At 65.6% G+C, this 17,546-nt stretch overlaps 2 protein-coding genes across 4 annotated transcripts; one reads left to right on the top strand and one right to left on the bottom strand.

Moving 5' to 3' along the window:
• On the top strand, positions 3,589 to 9,800 carry GSDMD (gasdermin D). Of its 2 annotated transcripts, none has more exons than XM_021090506.1 (11): positions 3,589 to 3,741; positions 6,291 to 6,607; positions 6,788 to 6,980; positions 7,565 to 7,733; positions 7,855 to 7,957; positions 8,220 to 8,273; positions 8,586 to 8,684; positions 8,779 to 8,954; positions 9,035 to 9,176; positions 9,268 to 9,341; positions 9,445 to 9,800. In XM_021090506.1, exons 2-11 carry the CDS (start codon positions 6,391 to 6,393, stop codon positions 9,682 to 9,684), a joined length of 1,467 nt encoding a protein of 488 aa, XP_020946165.1. In that variant the 5' UTR covers positions 3,589 to 3,741; positions 6,291 to 6,390; the 3' UTR covers positions 9,685 to 9,800. The 2 variants fall into 2 exon arrangements, with proteins under 2 accessions (XP_020946165.1, XP_020946163.1); XM_021090504.1 differs by lacking the exon at positions 3,589 to 3,741 and adding an exon at positions 5,286 to 5,463.
• Positions 10,940 to 17,186, bottom strand: MROH6 (maestro heat like repeat family member 6). 2 transcript variants are annotated; one of them, XM_021090448.1, is made up of 14 exons: positions 16,918 to 17,186; positions 16,637 to 16,789; positions 16,314 to 16,468; positions 15,606 to 15,723; positions 15,260 to 15,444; positions 15,034 to 15,171; positions 14,804 to 14,918; positions 14,551 to 14,694; positions 14,299 to 14,472; positions 13,931 to 14,098; positions 13,584 to 13,703; positions 13,230 to 13,332; positions 13,052 to 13,117; positions 10,940 to 12,903 (listed from the first exon to the last, which is right to left on the bottom strand). In XM_021090448.1, exons 1-14 carry the CDS (start codon positions 17,167 to 17,169, stop codon positions 12,656 to 12,658), a joined length of 2,139 nt encoding a protein of 712 aa, XP_020946107.1. In that variant the 5' UTR covers positions 17,170 to 17,186; the 3' UTR covers positions 10,940 to 12,655. The 2 variants fall into 2 exon arrangements, with proteins under 2 accessions (XP_020946107.1, XP_020946105.1); XM_021090446.1 differs by having other exon boundaries at positions 14,299 to 14,694.

Genomic DNA, 17,546 nt, shown 5'->3' with positions numbered 1-17,546 from the left:
GTATAAACTGCCCCAGCTTTCCTCGTGCCAATGCCCAGTGCCTGTTGTATTTACCGGCCATTCGCTGGGAGGGAAACCAACTTCACACACAGGGTTAAATGGCCCACGTCTTGGCCTCTTGTCAAACCTAAACATATTACTCTCAAAGCAGCACCGGTCATCAGAAAGCATTCTACTGGGGACTTTCTTAGAGAGGGGCAGTCCCCCAAGTGGAAAGGAGGACATAGACAAAGGGGGAATTGTAGGGACTTTAGGGGTTTCTGGCGGCTTATGAGAAAGCACTAATCCCCAACGTTTAGCCTCTCCTGGGCCTTTTTCTTGGGATCTTTATTAAGCTGTAATTCCCCAGCTCCCAAAGTTTCCGTTGGCCCTATGACTAAACAGAGAAGCAGCAGGACCGTCGCTTTCCCAGACTTGCCATGCAGTTTGGGGTCATGGTCTCCTCGGCCACGTCAGAAGGCAGACCTGCACGAACGGCTCCCAGCAGGAGCAGCATCCAGGGATTGGCAGCCTGTCCTCCCTACGGGGAGTCTTCTCACCCCACCACCCTCGCCTCCCTCTGCTCCCCAGCGTCTCCCACACCCAGCTTCCTGCTCTTTGCAGTAGACTAGCCCGGGCAGCCTTCCTACCGCCCACGCTGCCCACGTGTGCCCGGGGCCTTGCACCAGCCCCTGGGGTGGGGGCGGGGGGCAGAATAAAGGGAATGTAAAGGAGCCGTACCCAGGGCGTTGTACTGGGACACAGGCACAAAACGTCAAATGGGCTTGTTCCCTGTCCCGTCTCTACAGCCTGCGAAAGTGTCTGCCCCCCCATCAACCCAGCCCGCGTCTCCCGGGGAATCCCCCTCCCACCATCTCCTTCCCTCCAGGCACTTGCAGGCGCTGGGTGGTGGGTGGGGCGACCCGATTCACCAGACCTTCCCGTGGGAACAGGTGGTCAGCAGGCTGGGACCACGACGCCCTGAATGCCCCCTCGCCTCTGACCCCAGAGGACGAGGGGCAGGAAATAACTGTAGAAGAGGACCCTGGGGGTCCTCCCTTCATCTCAGCCTCCAACGGGGACCCCGGGAGTCAGATCCTTCTGGCAGAAAGTTTATTTATTGGTCTCCTGTTTCCTAGCGGGTGGCATGGCCACGAGGCTCTCAGGGACCGCAGCAGTCAGATGGTGTGAATCTCACATGCATGATTTTCCACGTGCCCTAGTACTGGGCAAACTTGGGCAGTGACCCCGTCTGGGTGGAAAACCCCCCACACACACACTCTACCCCCAGCCCTGCAGCGCCCAGCAATGCCGGGGTCCCAGCTGGGAGCGCCTCCTCCGACTGGGGTGAAACTGAAGCAGGGCTCAGGACACCTGCTCCCCCCCCTCCCCAGCCAAGAAAGCCCGGGGAGCCAGGCAGGATGCTGCAGACCTCGAGACAAAGGACCCCAAAAGGAAGCAGGATGCGGAGGGCTGTACAGGGAGGGGCGGCTGGAGGCAGGTCGTGGGTGCTGGGAGCTTCCAGGCACCTGCGCCTGTCCCAGGGGAGACTGTGAGCTTTGGGGTGAGCTGTGGGCAGGGGAGTTCCCACCCCTCCAGGTCTGCTGGGCCTTCCTGCGGCCACGGCCCCCCTGACTCCGGGGCATCCCTATCCTGGGGCGGCCCCAGTGCCCAGCGATCCGTGAATGTTGACAGAGGGCTCGCTGGACAGGGCCTGCTGACCCGTGGTCCCAGTCGGCTGCCACCGCCCTGAGGGTCCAGGCCAGCAAGAGGGGCGAGGGGCACGGGCAGGGGCGCCCAGCAGGACCGAGGCCCTGTGGGGATTCAACCCCCAAAGGGAAGGACGCTTGGGACCTTGGGCGATGGGCTCGCTCCCCTCCGTGGCCCAGAAGTATCCCTGGGAGGCGGGCCCAGGGCGGAGCAAGCGCAGGGCTGCATGACGCCCCACGGCTGACCCAGCTGGGCCCTGTGGCCCTGGGGCCCGGCCTCCAGGGCTGGGTGGGGCCTGCCCGGCCCTCCTGTGACACGTGGTGGGTCCCCGGAGCATCATCATCGAGGCCAGCCTGCCTCTGCCTTCCCTTGCCTCACTTCTTTCCCTAGGCGCACACTTCCATCTCCTCTGAGCTGCTCCCTCCACCCCGCTCCCTGGTTTTTTTCTGGGTATAACCACCTGCTCTGTTCCTCCCTGGGGCTGGCTACTCCCAGGGCGCCCAGCGAGCCTGGTCCTATGCCAGCCCACACTGGGTGGGTGGAGGCGGCCAGTGCAGTGAGCTTCCTCTTCCTTAGAGCTCCCTGGGAGCCCTGACCCATCTCTGCACACAGCCAGCACCCCCACCCGCCCCAGCCCCTGGAAGGCAGAGCAGGGCGGCCCTGGCGCTGCCCAAGCCTGTGAATGGAGGTGGGGGGGGAAATGCGGTGCAGGGCCAGCCCCTCCCCAGTGGGCTCCAGTCCCACCCTCTCAGGCTGACATCTGTCCCCAGCGGAGTCAGGAGCCGCGTGACGGCCCCACTCCCCAAGCCCAGTGCCTCTTGTGCAACCAGCGCTAAAGAACTGAAAATGTGAACCAGGACCAGGAACCGCAGCAGCAGCAACGCCCTGTCCACACATCATCCAGCCCGAGGCTGTGGCAGCCCCCGTCACTGCCTCCCGGCAGGTGGGCACCATGTGCCACGCCGTCTCCGGTTGCCATGGCTACTGCAGCCACCACACTGCCTTCCTGTCTGTGGATGTCACCTAGCTGGTACCTCTGCCTCAGACCCCCCCCCAAGGGCTGCTGCGTCCCCTTCTCCAGCTGTTCACCCACCTGGCACCCAAGGCTTTCTAGAAAAATAAGCCAGGGCTGGTCGTAGCCCTGCTGGAAACCCACAGCAGGCTCACCCCACACCGGGGAGGCTGCCACTTCCTGACCTGGCCTGGGGCCTGCCACCCGGAGAGGTGGGTAAGGGGGCCGCGGGGCCAGAGGCTGCACAGCTTTGCAGAAGCTTTGCCGTGGGGACACGGAGAAGCGGGCGGGTAGAGGAGGGAAAGGTCCAGGGGGTGGCGGGGGGACCACCTTCCAGCACGAAGGCTGGGCCGGTGCAGGCCACACAGCACCGTGCAGGGCACACTTGAACACACACAGCGCGTCCAGTCGTGCACACAGGAACACAGACTCACACCTGCACGTGTACAAGCACACATGACCACAGACATGCACGTACCCACATGAAGCACGTACACTCCCGCACACACACATGCTTACAGGCACACATGAACACGAACACACAGACACCCGGCCCTCCTCAGTCTCTTGGCGCTTCTTGCCACCACCAGCAGGGCCCCCGCTCACATCAGCACGTGGGCACCAGGGACTGGACTGGAGCTGCTGGGAGCCGATCGGAGCAGGCTGAGCGGAGCAGGCCGAGCGGAGAGGGGCAGAGCTCGCAGGCCTGCACTCTATTCCCCCAGCTCGGAGAGAGAAGCAGCCTCAGAGACCCCAGACAAGCCCCCTGCCCCAGCCCCCTGCCCATCCTCTGCACCCAGATGACGGGCCTGCCTTTGTCCGCCCGGAGCACATGGCAGTTCCAAACTTCCGCTTTCTGAAGAATGTTTCCGTTCTGGTTGAATCAGCATTTCCAGTTATTTGCAGCTGCAAAAATCCAAAACACGCACCACCAGAACCTTCCCGGCACCAGCACGGCGGCCTCTGCCAGTGGCTTCGACCGGGTGGAGGCCTCGTCTGGTTCACTGGCAGGACCCTCCTGAAGGAGCACGTAGTACCAGGTACAGTGAATGCGTGTGGCAGCGCCTGTGAGATGAGTGTCAGGCCAGCCGCCAGGGGCCCTGGCGTGGGCACCAGGGTGTCAGAGGGCCTCGAGGCAGGATGCGGCAGTGGAGCAGCGGAGTAAAAGGGACTCGGGGCTCCCGGCTGCCTTGCACTGGACACGAATCCGCATGCGGCCTGGGACAGGAGGGCGCTGGGAGCCTGAGAAGGGCCTGGATCTTGTTACTTGGCTCCCGGTTTTCAAAATAACAGCTTTATTGAGATAGAATTCACATACCATGCAATCCACCCAGGGAAAGAGTAAAACTCCCCGGGGTTTCAGCACATCTTGAGTTGTGCAACCATCATCGCAGGCGGTCGGAGGACATCCCAGCCACCCCAAGGAGACCTCGCGGCTCCTACTCCCCTCCCCCAGCCTCAGCAACTACTAGGGTGCTGTCTGTCCTCACCGGGTTGCCTGCAGGGAACGTTTCACAGGCAGGAATCCTGTGAGACGCCCTCTTTCCGTCCGGCTTCGTTCAGTTGGCACAGCGTCTCGAGGGGCGTCACACGGAGGAGCAGACTTTCGTTCCCTTTCAGGGCTGAGCTCCATTCCGTCCTGCCCTGCTTCTTCCGCTGCGTGGATTCACCGGGTTGGGTTTGTTCACAGCCCCGCTGGTGGACATTTGCGCTGCCACTGCAGTGCGGCTGCTGAGAACCACATGGCGGAGCATGCACGCCATGCTCCGGCCTGAACACACCCTGCATTTCCTGATGCACGAAGCTGGATGGATGAGACCTATGGTCATTCTCTGCTTAACTTGTTTTTTTGGGGTGTTTTTGTTTTTGTTTTTGTCTTTTCAGGGCCGCACCCGCGGCATATGGAGGTTCCCAGGCCAGAGGTCTCATCCAAGCTGTAGCCACAGCCACAGCCACAGCCACACCAGATCCGAGCCACGTCGGCAGCCTACACCACAGCTCACGGCAACACCAGATCCTTAACCCACTGAGCAAGGGCAGGGATCGAACCCGCAACCTCATGGTTCCTGGTCGGATTCGTTAACCACTGCGCCACGACGGGAACTCCTGCTTAACTTGTTTTTGGCTGTGCCGGGGTCAGGGACCCCAGCCACCGCTGCGACTACACTGGATCCCTAACCTGCTAGGCCACCAGGGAATTCCTCTGTACCTTCCTGAAGACCTGCCAGGCTTTTCCACAGCAAGGCCCCGGCCGGCGGCGGCGGCGGCGGCGGCGGCGGCGCAGAGCCAGAGGCTCCCGACGCCTCCCCAGCCCTGGGCCCGCCCTTTCGCACTCGGTTTTCCTATTGGGTGAGAAGCAGCATCCTGCTGCCGGTTCATTTGCATGTCCCCGACGGCGAACGATAAGAGCATCTTTTCATTTCGCTTGCGGGCCGCCGTTTGCACCTTTTCTTTGAAGAAATGTCTCTTCAGACCCCATGCCGGGCCCTGGCCCCGAGTTTCCGGAGCGAAAGAAAGCCGAAGGCCCGCAGCCGGAGGCGGAGGCGGAGGCGGGAGGCGGGAGGCGGGAGGCGGGAGGCGGGGGGCGGGAGGCGGCCCTTCCCGGCGGTCGGGTGCGGGCCGGGCTCTCCGGGGGCGTTTCCGGGCGTGGAGCTGCCCGAGGCCCGCTTTCACTTTTGGGGCTGGGAGCCTTCTGGCGGTCGGTCCCTGGGCAGCTCCGAGCTCCTGGTTGCGGCTCCGGGGCGCGGGCACGCACGGTCGAGGTGAGCCCCCCACCCCCACCCCGCCTGCGCGCCGCCGCACCCTCTGCCCGCCGGGCTCGGGAGCGTGGGGCCCCGGTAGCACTGTTGGCGGGAGGCCGGCCCTCCAGAGCCCGGCTCCCTCCCCGGGTTTCCCTAGACTCCCCGGCCCAGATTCCCCGCGGTCCCAGACCCAGACCGGCCTCGGGAAGCCTGGGGCCTCTGGGCCGGGGCGCTCTCCCAGCCTGGCTGGTTTGGGCCCATCTCTGGGCAGGCCCTCCAAGTGTCCCTTGGCCCACTCTCGGGTTTCAGACCCGCTCGGAGGCGCCTGTGCCTGGAGCCCAGAGGTCCTGGGTCCTGGGTGAGGCCCGTGTTGGCCTCTGACCCCTGAAGCCTCAGTCCTCTACTGTTGGTTTGTGGAGCTTTGGGCATCGAGAAAGCCCACGTGGAGGGCACGCCTAGGAGCTGGGGACACTCTGGCTGGGCCTTGCTGTGGGCCCTTGCGCTAACTGCCCAGAAGGTGGTGGCTTCTCTTTCCTCCCCTGCCCTCAGAATGCCTCGGCCAGGGAAGCCATGGCCTGCTCTAGAGCGGGCAGGGCAGTGGCCTGGGGTCCCTCTGAGGCCTCAGCCTTGCCCCATCCTTCCTTGGTGGCTGCTCATTGTGAGCAGCCCTAAGCCCTGTCGAAGTGACAAGGTGACAGAGGCAGCCTCAGCAGGTGGCCAGAGCGGCCCCTCCCCGCCCCAAAGGCTGGGAGTCCCAGGGCCTTCTCAGGCTTTGTGTGGCACTGTGGCCACACAGCAGATGTTGCGCGTGGCCTGAGTCCCACCAAGGGCTGTGTATCCTCTCCCAGGCCTGGCCACGCAGGATCGCTTTGAAGGGGAAGAGCTCCCCATCACTGGAGACAGCCAAGTCCCTGTGAGCGCAGGGCCTGGCCCCTTGCCCTCGGGAGCATGGCATCAGCCTTTGAGAGGGTGGTCAAGAGCGTGGTCCGGGAGCTGGACCACGGCAGGGAACTGACCCCTGTCAAGAGCCTGCAGACCTCTGACCGCTTCCAGCCCTACTGCCTTCTGGGCAGGAAGCCCTCGAGTTCATGGTTCTGGAGACCCCGCTACACATGTGTTGACCTGTCCATCTGGGACATCCTGGAGCCCAGTGCCCCGGAGCCAGGTACTCATGGGGCCCTGAGTCAGAGCAACAGGTGGGAGGGGAGTGGGTGGGCCGGCTGCCCCCTGCTCTGGGCCTCTGGGTTCTCTGCTTCCAGAAGGCAAGCCTTTTTCAGAGGCCCCTCGGCCCGGGTGGGAGAGGTGGCAGCCGGAGGCCTGGGCCTCAGATCTGGCCTTGCTCCAGCTGTGGAGCGTGGCGGCCCCTTCTACTTCCATGACACTATGGACGGGCAGCTGCAAGGCCAGGTGGAGCTGGCAGCCCCAGGACAGGGGAAGTTCTCCGGCGGGGCCGCGGTGTCTGGCAGCTCCAGCGCCTCGATGAACGTGTGCACGCTACGAGTGGCCCCCAACACCTGGGACGCCATGCACCTTGAAAGGTGAGCCCCCTTCAGCCTCTGTGTCGCGACCTTGGGGTATCAGGTGTCACAGGGCGTCTGTGCTGGGGGAGGGCCAGAACTGTGCGAGAGAAGTCCCAGAGGCAGGAGGCAGGGAACGAGGCTGCAGAGGGCACCGGGGCCTGCATCCTGGGCCAGGACAGCCATGCAGGGCCCAGGGGTTCAGGGCTCAGAGCGAGCCCCCCTGCGAGGGGGCTGCGCTGCAGGGGTGGAGAGACTCTGGAGTGGGAGGGGCGGGGAGTGGAGGGAGAGAGGGGCCACCGCGGGGCCGGGCGCCTCCGGGGCCTGCAGGTGTCTGCCTGTCCCTGCTGGACCTTGTCCCTTCTTCCTGCAACCCCGCCCTCCCACAAACACTGTCTGGAGCACCCGGGGGGAGACGACCATGTTCCGAGCCTGGGCATCCGCAGAGCTCGTGGGCTCCTTGGCCGCATCACCCCACCCCCACCGGGCACAAAGGCTGACTGGGGGCGGGAAGCTGGTCCCCCAGAGGGGAGGGGAGGAGGGGAGAGGGCAGGGCAGGTGCACCGCATGAACTTGTGAACTTCCCGCTGGCCCGCTCACCGCAGGCGCCTGCGGCAGCCTGAGCACAAAGTCCTGCAGCAGCTGCGGAGTCGCGGGAACGATGTGTTCGTGGTGACGGAGGTGCTCCAGACGCAGAAGGAGGTGGAGGTCACGCGGACCCACAAGCAGGAGGGCTCGGGCCAGTTTGCCCTTCCTGGAGCTGTGTCCTTGCAGGTGTGTGGCTGGGGCCCTGCGATGGGAGGAAGGGAGGCCGGGGCGGGGGCGGCGGGCCGTGTCCCCTGTTCGCCCCGGCCCCACAACCCTGAGCCCAGCCCTGAGCCCATGTCCCCCCCAGGGCCAGGGCCAGGGCCACCTGAGCCGGAAGAAGACGGTCACCATCCCCTCGGGCAGCGTCATTGCATTTCGGGTGGCCCAGCTGGTGATTGGTTCTGACTGGGGTGAGCTGGCCTCAGGGTGACTTGGGGGCCCAGACTCCCAGGCAGAGAGGCGCGGAGGCCTGGGAGAGCCACCGGCTGGCTGGGGTTGCTGTGGGCATCGGGCCACAGGGCTTCCTGGGTTGGGGTGGCTGAGGGCGCCTTGTGCTGGCACGTGGGGGGTTGGGGCCCCACGGGGGAATTGCACAGGGGGCCCAGCAGTGAGGGACAGCCCCGGTGCTCTGCCAGCCCGCATCCCCTATCTCTGCTTCTGCCCGGCTGCCAGACATCCTTCTCTTCCCGGACAAGAAGCAGCGAACCTTCAGGCCGCTGCGGGAAGGTGAGGCCAGTGGACCTGGGCGGGGGGTTTGCTCCCAGCCAGCGAGGCATTCTCCTGCGCAGTACCGGGCAGCCGGGGGTGCGTACTCTCACCCTCCTTTACACACACACACACACCCATACACACACACACACACACACACACACACACACACACACACGGCCACAGGCTGATGTGAGCCTGCACCGGCCTTGCTCCCTGCCCAAGGCTGCCAGGACTGGGTGGTGGTGACAGGCTAGGCGGGCCCAGGGAAGGCCTCAGCCCTCTGGCGCAGGGCCCACCCCCTGCACTGACCAGCCCCGCCTCGCCCAGGCCATAGCGCCTCCCACGGTGCAGATGGGCAGCCGCCGCAGTTCTCCCGCCTCGTCTCCGGGATGAGCTTCCCCTCTGAGCACCTGAAGTTCCAGTCAGGTCAGTACCTTGGTGACCACCCCTGTGGCCTCTGGTGGGCTCCAGGCACCCTGGGCTTGGTGGGCACCCAGCAGTGGCAGCCCTGTCCCCACAGACGGGCCCGCGGAGGACCAGCTGGTGACCACCGAAGACTTCCAGGGCCTGCAGGCCGAGGTGGACGCCTGGGCCGCGGGCCTGGAGGCCTTGTCCAGGGAGCCATGTAGGCAGCTGCTGGGGGGCCTGGGGCAAGTGCTGCAGGACGAGCCCGCCCTGCAAGCCCTGGAGGACTCGGTGAGCAAGCTGGGCGGCCGGGAGGGGCGGGCGGGGGCCTGCCCCTGCTGCCCGCTCACCCGCCCTGCCTGTGCCCCCAGCTGGAGCAGGGCCTGTGCGGTGGGCTGGTGGAGCCTCAGGACGGTCCAGCGGGTGCCATGCTCGAGTGCCTGGTGCTGGCCTGCAGAAGGCTGGAGAGGGAAGTCGCCGGCCCCATCTTCTACCTGGTACAGGCTCTAGCTGGTGAGGCCCGCGGCCAGGGCAGGGTGGGCGGGGATAGGGCTTCCCCAGCTGGGCCTTCCAGAACCCCCTCTTACCCAAGGCCTCTCCCCAGTGCTGAATGAAACCCAGCATGTGCTGCTGGCGAAGGTGCTGGAGACGGGGGCCCTGTCCGGCGCGCTCACGCTGGTGAGAGGGCCTAGGCCTAGGAGGGGAGGGGCTGGGCCGGAGCTGTGGGGCCCAGTGAATCTGGGGTGGGCCCCCCTGACAACCTCCTACCCTGTCCTTCCAGGTGGGGAGTCTTCTGGAACAGAGTGCCCCATGGCAGGAGCGCAGGGCCGTGTCCCTGCCACCCACGCTGCTGGGGAGCAGCTGGGGCTCAGAGGCACCCATCTGGGCCCTGCTGGAGGAGTGTGGCCTAGAGCCACAGGTGGGCACCGCTCAGGTGTGCTGGGAGCCAGAGGCCCAGAGCTGCACGTGTGCACTTTATGCCTGCCTCGCACTGCTGCTGAGGCTCAGCCAGCTCTGCTAGTCCTAGCCGGACAGAGCTCGGGCCCAGCCGGCTGCCGGGAGCCAAACCCAGCCATGTGGCAGCTCAAGGCCTGGAAGTTGGGGAAAGCCAATAAATGCAGACCCAGGAAAAACGGCTCACCGAACTTCTGGGGCTCCTATATCTGGGGTGGGGGTGGGATGCGGATGGTGCACCCACAGGATAGGGCACGTGGGGGTCAAGAACAGGCTCTCTTCCACGGGCCCACTCGTGCCAGGCCAAGGGGCTGAGGCCTGTGCCTGAACCTGGCCCCTTCCCAGCAGGCTGGCCTTGAAGGAATGGGCCAGGGCAATTCCACCCCAGGAAGGCCCTCTGTCTGCCCCGGGGCACTTGAGGACAGGCTGACGCGGGGAGGGAGCGGGCCGTCCTCACCGCCCGCATCTGCGGAGGCACCAACAGCTGTACTGACAGTGGGCACACCACCTGCTCTCCCTCAGCGGCATGGGCCCTGGTGGAGTGGCCCGAACTAGAGAAACTGCCCTTTGGGGTGTGGCTCACCCCAATTCATTCGCTCAAAGGTGAGAGTCTCTCGAGAGGAGGCCCGGCCCCTGGGTTCAGTCTTGGGGCACTTGGCAGGGCTCGGATCCCTTACAGGACCTCGGCCTCCAGGGGAGGGATGGGCCACGTCCAGGGAGAGATGGTAACCGATGCAGCGGGAGCTGTTTTCATCTCTGAGCTTGAGCAGCAGGAGAAACTTGCCTCAGAGCTCCCGTTGTGGTGCAGCAGAAGTGAATCCGACTCGTATCCATGAGGATGTGGGTTTGACCCCTGACCCTGTGTTGCCGTAAGTGGTGGAGCAGGTTGCACACGTGGCTCAGATCCTGTGTTGCTTGACCCCTCGCCTGGGAACTTCCATATGCCGCGAGTGCGGCCCTAAAAAGCCAAAAAAAAAAAAAAAGCTGCCTCTCCTTGGTGGGAGCCTGCCTGCCAGCCTCTGCTCAGTGCCAGGCTGGGGAAGCCACACTCCCCTCCTGCCCAGCTCACCACCATCCTCCAGCCTCAGGACTGGCCAAGGAGAAGGGACGGCTGGCTTGGCTGTGGCTGGGACATTAACCCCCAAGGAATCTCAGGAGCAAGGCCAACAGTAAAATTAATATATATATATATATATATTTTGTCTTTTTGTCTTTTAGGGCCGCTCCTGCAGCATACAGACGTTCCCAGACTGGGGGTCGAATCAGAGCTGGAACCGCTGGCCTACACCACAGCCACAGCAACGTCAGATCCGAGCCGCGTCTGCCACCTACACCACAGCTCACGGCAACGCCGGATCCTTAACCCAGGGATCAAACCCGCAACTTCATGGATTCTAGTCGGGTTCACTAACTGCTGAGCCACGATGCGAACTCCATGAAGGCAATATTAAAACAGAAGATAGAGGGAGCCCCAAACATTCCAATCCCCGTACAGAAATGCCCTAGGAGTCACCCTCATATCGGGAATGGGGAAGCTGGGTGGCTCTCAGGTCTGGCTTTGTCCACCGGGGCCGTGTTCCTCCTGCGGCCCCCTTGGTGGGAGGACTCGAAAGGCAACACCAAGGTGAAGAGGAGCCAAAGAGCTTAGGTCTTAGAAAGCGTGCAGTAAGCAGGTACGGAGGCGCTGCGCTCTCCCGGCCCCAGCTCCCTCACTGCGGTCTGACGGCCTCCTGGCCTCTCCAGCAGGTCTCTTGATGACTTTCTTATCGTTCAATCCTGTTCCGGCATCTACTTCGGAGGATACAAACTAATACCCCAAAACCCACCTCTGGCTTCCCGCAGAAGCGTGCCCTCAGCCTGGCCTCCCCTGCCTCTAACCCACAAAGCGAGCCGGCCCCTTCCTGCCGAGCCCCATCGGCTCAGCCTGTGCCGGACCCCCTGTAGCCGCCCTCTCAGGGTGAAAGTCGCCTGACCTCCACGCCCACCCCGGGCTGACCTTTGCTGCTGGCTACGTGCTGCTTTATCTGTAATCCTAGCCCAAACCCAATCGTGGACCAGGCCTAGCTCATCGGAACCCCAACCTTGGCCCTGGCCCGGCCCCAGATGGATGCTGAACTGCTGCGACCTGCGTGTTTATTTTAAATGCTTCCCTCAGAGATGCCAGGACCCCAGCCTCCAAGAGGCCGTGTGACTTGAGGCCTCCTTTGCTGAGGAGGCAGCTCTGGGGGCCATGAACGGGCAAGGGGACATGGCAAGGTGAGCCTCCAGGTGGAGGCAGCTGCCCAGCCAGAGTCTGGAGGGGCTGGGCTGCAGCTTCAGAGCCCTCCCCAGGGGCTTCATCCCCGGACGTGCAGTCAAGTCTTCATTCAACCCTGAGCCAGGGCCAGGGTGCCAGTGCCCCCCCACCTCCCCGAACCCGCAGGCATCATCTCAGGCCTGTGGTGTCCAGTGGGGAGGTCAGAGGAGGCCCCGGAGGGGTCTGACACAGTGAGCAAGGGCAGGGCAGCAGGTCTGGACAGGAGGACAGATGAGTGCTTCTTGAGCAGAGGGGACATGGCCAGCGAGGGCAGAGCGCACGGCGGGGGGTAACGGGCTGCTGGGGCCACCGGGAGGGACCTGGCCAGGCTCCAGGCAGAGGGCAGCCCACAGCGGCAGCACAGGGTGTGCCAGCTTCACAGTGTCCCCCACCAGACCCTGGCAGGGGGCTCGGAGAGCCACAGGCCCGAGGGAGGAGAGATGGCCTGGCCGTAAGAGGCTAGAGGCTGAGGGGGAAACGGTGCATGGACGGAAGGCACAGGCTCCCTTGGGGTAGCAGGTCTGTCCAGGGGGGTGGGCTCCTGGAGAGAACTCTCTCCCTGCAACAGGCCTTGCATGCTCCGGGAGTGGGGGGGATGGCAGGCATTGATGTCCAGCACCAAGCCCTGGGTACCCCTCAAGGGGAGCCTCTTCTGGAGCTCTGGTCCTGCCAAGAAGGGCCACAGAGTGGCAGGGTGCCCGACTCAGAACCCTGGCTCCCACCCGGGTGAGGGCAGTGCGGCTCAGCCGAGTCCTGAGCAGTCCCAGCGACCAGCGAGGCTCCGGGGCTGGAACGGGCTGTCTCCGTACACGGGTCGGGGCCGGGCAGGGTGGGCGTGGCACCGGCGGAGGCGAGGGAGGCGCAGGAGGCCCGGGCGGCACCGCCGGCAGAGGTGGTGCTGCGCCTGAGCCAGCAGCGCCACCTGCTGGGTGGACACGTGTGCCGCTGCCCCCACAGCGGGCTCAGGGTCGCTCTGCAGCTGCCCCAAGTCTGCAGGGGACAGAGCATGTCACGCGATGGGGAGGGCTCTCAGGATGGACCAAGGTCCTTGGCCCTCCACCCACCCATTCCCATCCAGTCCGCCCTGGGCCCCACCACTTCTCTGGGACCCCCAAAGCCTGGTGAGGCGGGTTCTCACCCTGGAACAGGGAATCCAGTAGGTCCTGGTTGACACATCTGGGGCTTGAGTGATGGACCAGGAAGCCTGGACCAAAGCAAACCCTGAGTACTGGCCTGATGCTGACAGCAGGCAGGGGCTGGCCTGGCTCCCAGAGCCCTCCCAGAGCAAGGGACAGTTGACGCCAGGACGGCCTCACCTATGAGCACCGCGGCTGCCCGGCGCAGGGGTTTCTGTGGGCTCCGCAGGTAGCCCTGAGTCTGGCTCAGGAAGCTAGGCACGTGACTCGGGTACCACTGAACCTGGGGACAGAAGGGATCATGGCAGGAGGGTCAATTCTGCGTGGAAAGGAGGCTGCAAAGGTGAATCCAGGGGCTGAGCCCCCCTGGGGATCGCCCAGGGCAGGGCATCAGGGCCTAAGGCCTTAGACCTGCCACTACCTTGACTGGAAGGTTGGGGAGACTCTGTTTCGGGGGAGTGGCCCTGGTCTGTACTAGACCACTAGGTGGTCAGCTGACCATACCGTCACTGTCATTGTCCTCCCGCTACTGACCAGGCGCTGGCAGATGCGGCTCAGGGCCTCAGGGCTATCATAGTGGGCCACGGTGACCACCTCCTCCAGCAGGCCCCAGCGCAGAGCCTGGTCACAGCGCGCCAGGGTCCACTCTGAGCTCTGAAACGAGGGAAGAGAACAAAGTTAGGGGTCCGGAAAGTGACAAGAAGGGCCCTGGGTAGAAGGTGGCCAGCATGAAGGATGGAGACGCTGAAGCAGGCGGCCCAGGAAAGACAGGGAACCTGGCTGCCTGCACCTGAGCTCCTTGGGGAAGCCCCTGACCAGCCATCTTTGGAGAGACAGGGCCTGGATGGGGACAGCAGTGGCACAGTCTTGGGGTGGCTGACCTCAGCAGTGTCCCGGCTGGGATCGGACAGGCGCAGCAACAGCGGCACGAGGCTCTGCAGCACCAGCTTCCTCAGGGGGCCGCGGAGCCCCACTCGGAGCCCACCCCGGCCCCGCCGCACCAGCGACCCGAGGAGCCCGACCGCCGACGCGCGGACTGATTCCCGGGCCTGCAAAGAGGTTGTGATGAGAGCAGCGCCAGCAGGGCGAGGATGTACCGGCGGCTGCGAGCTGGGGGTTTGGCCGAGGGGCCTGGAGCCACCAGGTTGGGGAGCCCTTGGAGAGCCTGATCCTGAGAGGAAGGCCGGCGGGGCGGGGCCGGCGGGGCGGGGCCGGCGGGGCGGGGCCGGCGGGGCGGGGCGGGGCTCACGTCGTCCAGAAGCGGTGGGAGGCGTGGCCCCAGCTCGGCGCTCAGGAGCCGCACGGGCGCCCGCGGCCGCAGCAGGACCCTCCGCAGGGCTCCCAGCGCGGCGCCCACGAGCCGAGCGTCAGACTCAGCCAGCGCACCCAGGAGCGCGGGCAGCAGCGTGCTCACGTGACGCACCTGGAGGGCGTGCGATACAGGAACTTGTGGGCGGCCCCTCGCAGACCCCGCCGGGTCCCGCCCGGTCCTGCCCCTCACCTTCCCGCGGTTCAGCGCCAGATGGCCGAGGCCCAGCAGGCCCAGCCAGCGCACGGTGGGCTCGGGGTCGCCCTGCCAGGCGCAGAGCCGCTCCAGGATGACCTCCTCTGGCAGGAGCCGTGCGGTGGGCCGGCTCTGCAACAACTGAGCGCGGGACGCGGGGTCAGCCGGCCCGCATTCTTACGCAGGCCAGGTCCCTTAGGGGGCCAAGTCCCCAGCCACCCCTCCGCACCCATCCTGGAAGCAGGCTCACCCCGGTGAAGAAGGCCATAGCCGTGAGGCGCTGTGTGTCGTGGGCGCTGCGCAGCCGGGGCAGCAAGTCCGCGAACAGGCCTCGCAGGTGGTGGTCGGCATGCGCCACCATGGCACTGCGACGGGGCAGAAACGGGAGCTCTGTGTCCGCTCCCGGCCCCACCCCAAGAAGCTGCTTCTGCCCTGCCACCCTCATGCCCCTGCCTCTTCTCCCACACTCCCGCCCCGCACCTGGCCAGCAGCAGGACACCCTCCAGGTGGGTGTGGGCGCCCACCAGTCTCCTCCAGCCTCCAGCCTGCTCCATGCACGTGACCACCATGCGGCTGCCGTCCCCGGTGAGCAGGGCCTTCAAGGCCTCCACGGTGCAGCTGGAGGTGGGGGCGGTGGAGGAGTGGGCACTGAGGGCTAGGAGGGCACTGACCCAGCCCTCAGTCTCCCCCGGTGCGTGCCTCTCACCTGGCGTGGCTATGTGGCGGCCCTGGGTGGGATGGGGCCCAAGCCTTGGGGGTGTCAGGGGGGCATGTGCTCCGGGCAAGCTCATGTAGCTGTGTGACCAGCGCAAGGAGGAGGTGTGGGTAGAAACCCCGTGTGGCACCCACACAACCGGACACGGCCAGCATCTCCCCAAGGGCACGAGTGGCCTGTGGGACAAGCGGCCCACTCAGGCTCCGGCACTGCAGACCTGACGAGGACAAAGCCTCAGTGCCTGAGGGACATTACTGATGGGCGGGACTCAGGTGTGAGCCTGCTGCCCCCAACCCCCTGTGGCATTGCCCTGGCAATGCGGGCTGGAGCCACCTACCGCCAGTGCCTCCGACTGGGATCCGGCCAAGCCCTTGAGTGCCCAGAGCAGCTGCACCAGCACCTGCCCATTCACACGCTGGTTCCGGCTCAGGCTGCGCCAAAGCTCAGCCGCCACCCTGGGGGAACGGGGCATGGGAGACTGGGTCTGGTGCTGGGATGGGGCAGTCCTCAGGTTGGGGAGGCGGCCACTAGGACTCCAGCAGGAGGAGCGGCAGGTAACCACCCCCAACCCCAGAGAAACAAAATGAGTGGCATCTGTGCAGACGGCCACAGAGCCGGCTCGCCAGGTCAGCTGCCTGGCCGAGGCCACTCAGAGTCCTGTTGCGCCAGCAACAGTGAAGCAAATCTGGCGCTACAAACAGCCACCGTAGAGAGTAAAACCAGAGCCAACTCCTGGGGCAGAGTAACCCGAGAGCTGGGGGCACAGGGTGCAGAAGCCAGCTGGCTGGCTCCACCCCCAAATGGTCTCCAGGAGAGAGAGGGCAGGCCCCTAGCCAGCACCCCGAGCACGGAGGACTCTGGGGTGGGGGCAGTGGGAGGTGTGGGTGATGGGTGAGTGGAAGGGAATGGGAAGGCTCTGCCCCCACCGCCACCTGCCCCACCCTGGGCCAGACTCCACCGCCAAGCAGCCAAGCCGGAAGGGGAAGGAAGCTGCTGCGTGGGGGCCTGGCGGGGATGCACCCCTGGCGGGGGCGGGGTGGGTTACCGGTCGGGGGGCAGTGAGCTCGGCAGCAACGCACACACCACGTCCCAAGAGTGCTCCAGGGCGAGGGCGCTCAGCACCCGTAGGGCCGCCCGGCGGGGCCTCCCCTCTGCCAGGCTGGGTACCTGTGCCAGCAGCCCGCGCACAAGGCCATGCACCTGGTGTGGGGGGGGCGGGCGTCAGCGGGCAGATCTCCTGGACCCCTGTACATTGCCCTCCGTGCCCCCACCCAGCAGAGGCAGCCTGAAAGGGGCCGCTCCCTCTAACCCCCAGTTCTGGAGGGGACCAGGCAGGAGACAGGAGCAGGGAGGGGTATGGGGGCTAACCTGGTCCTCCAGCCGCTCCCCCCGGGCCTCCAGGGCTGACGACAGGGTGAGCGCTGTTGCCTGGGTCCCCGCAAATCCAGCCTCTTCCAGGCAGGCAGCTGTGTACAAGGCCAGGTCCTCGAGGGCCCCCTCCTCCTGGGAACGCCGGGCAGTCTGGGCCAGGGGAGGGGAGCGTATGAAGCCCCCGTGCCTCTGCCGCTTCTCCTGTCCACTCCCTCCCCGCTCCTTCCTCAGCTCCGGCCCCCTTTACTTCCCCTTCCCCCGGCACCCCTCCTGCTCACCTGATGGGGTCCCTCAGGAGCCGGCTCCTGGGCAGGGGGCTGGGGGAAGGGCTCGCTGCCGGCTCTGGGGATGCAGGCCGCCCTCCTAGGCTCCACCACAGGTTCCAGCTCAGGTTCTGGCTCAGGGCCCGTGTCAGGGGGTCCCAGGGGCTGCCCCCGGCTGGCCCGGATCCCTTCAGCCAGAGCTGTCAGGGTTAGGGCACCCAGGGGCCCCCCCCGGGCCCGGCCCCAGCCCCACACGCCCCCAGCCATGGCTGCCGCTCACACCGAGCTGCTCAGCCAGGCCCAGCCTGTAGCACCTGCCCCTGGTCCTCCCAGGAAGTCGTGCCCGGGCCTGACCTAGAAGCAGGCCCCAGGCAGGCGGGACCAGGGACAGGTGTGGTGGCGCGTGCGTGCTCTGTGGGGGCTAGGGAGCCACACCGAAATGTCCCAGGTGTGGTGCCTGCTGGGGGCGTGTGCTGGTGGTGAGTGACCGGCTCGAAGCCTGAGTGTCCAGCGTCTGGCTCTGTCCCCTGGGCCCTGGGAAAGGGTGAGCAAGGTCCCCAGCTAACTGTGGACGTGCAAGGGGAGGGGCGGAAGGGTCCCCACCCGCCCCTCTGGGCAGGTACCCACAGCCCTGAAGAGGCCCC

Source organism: Sus scrofa, chromosome 4, assembly GCF_000003025.6.
Source record: "Sus scrofa isolate TJ Tabasco breed Duroc chromosome 4, Sscrofa11.1, whole genome shotgun sequence".
In the NCBI taxonomy this organism is placed as follows: Eukaryota; Metazoa; Chordata; class Mammalia; order Artiodactyla; family Suidae; genus Sus; species Sus scrofa.
This window is presented reverse-complemented; position numbering and strand designations above follow the sequence as displayed.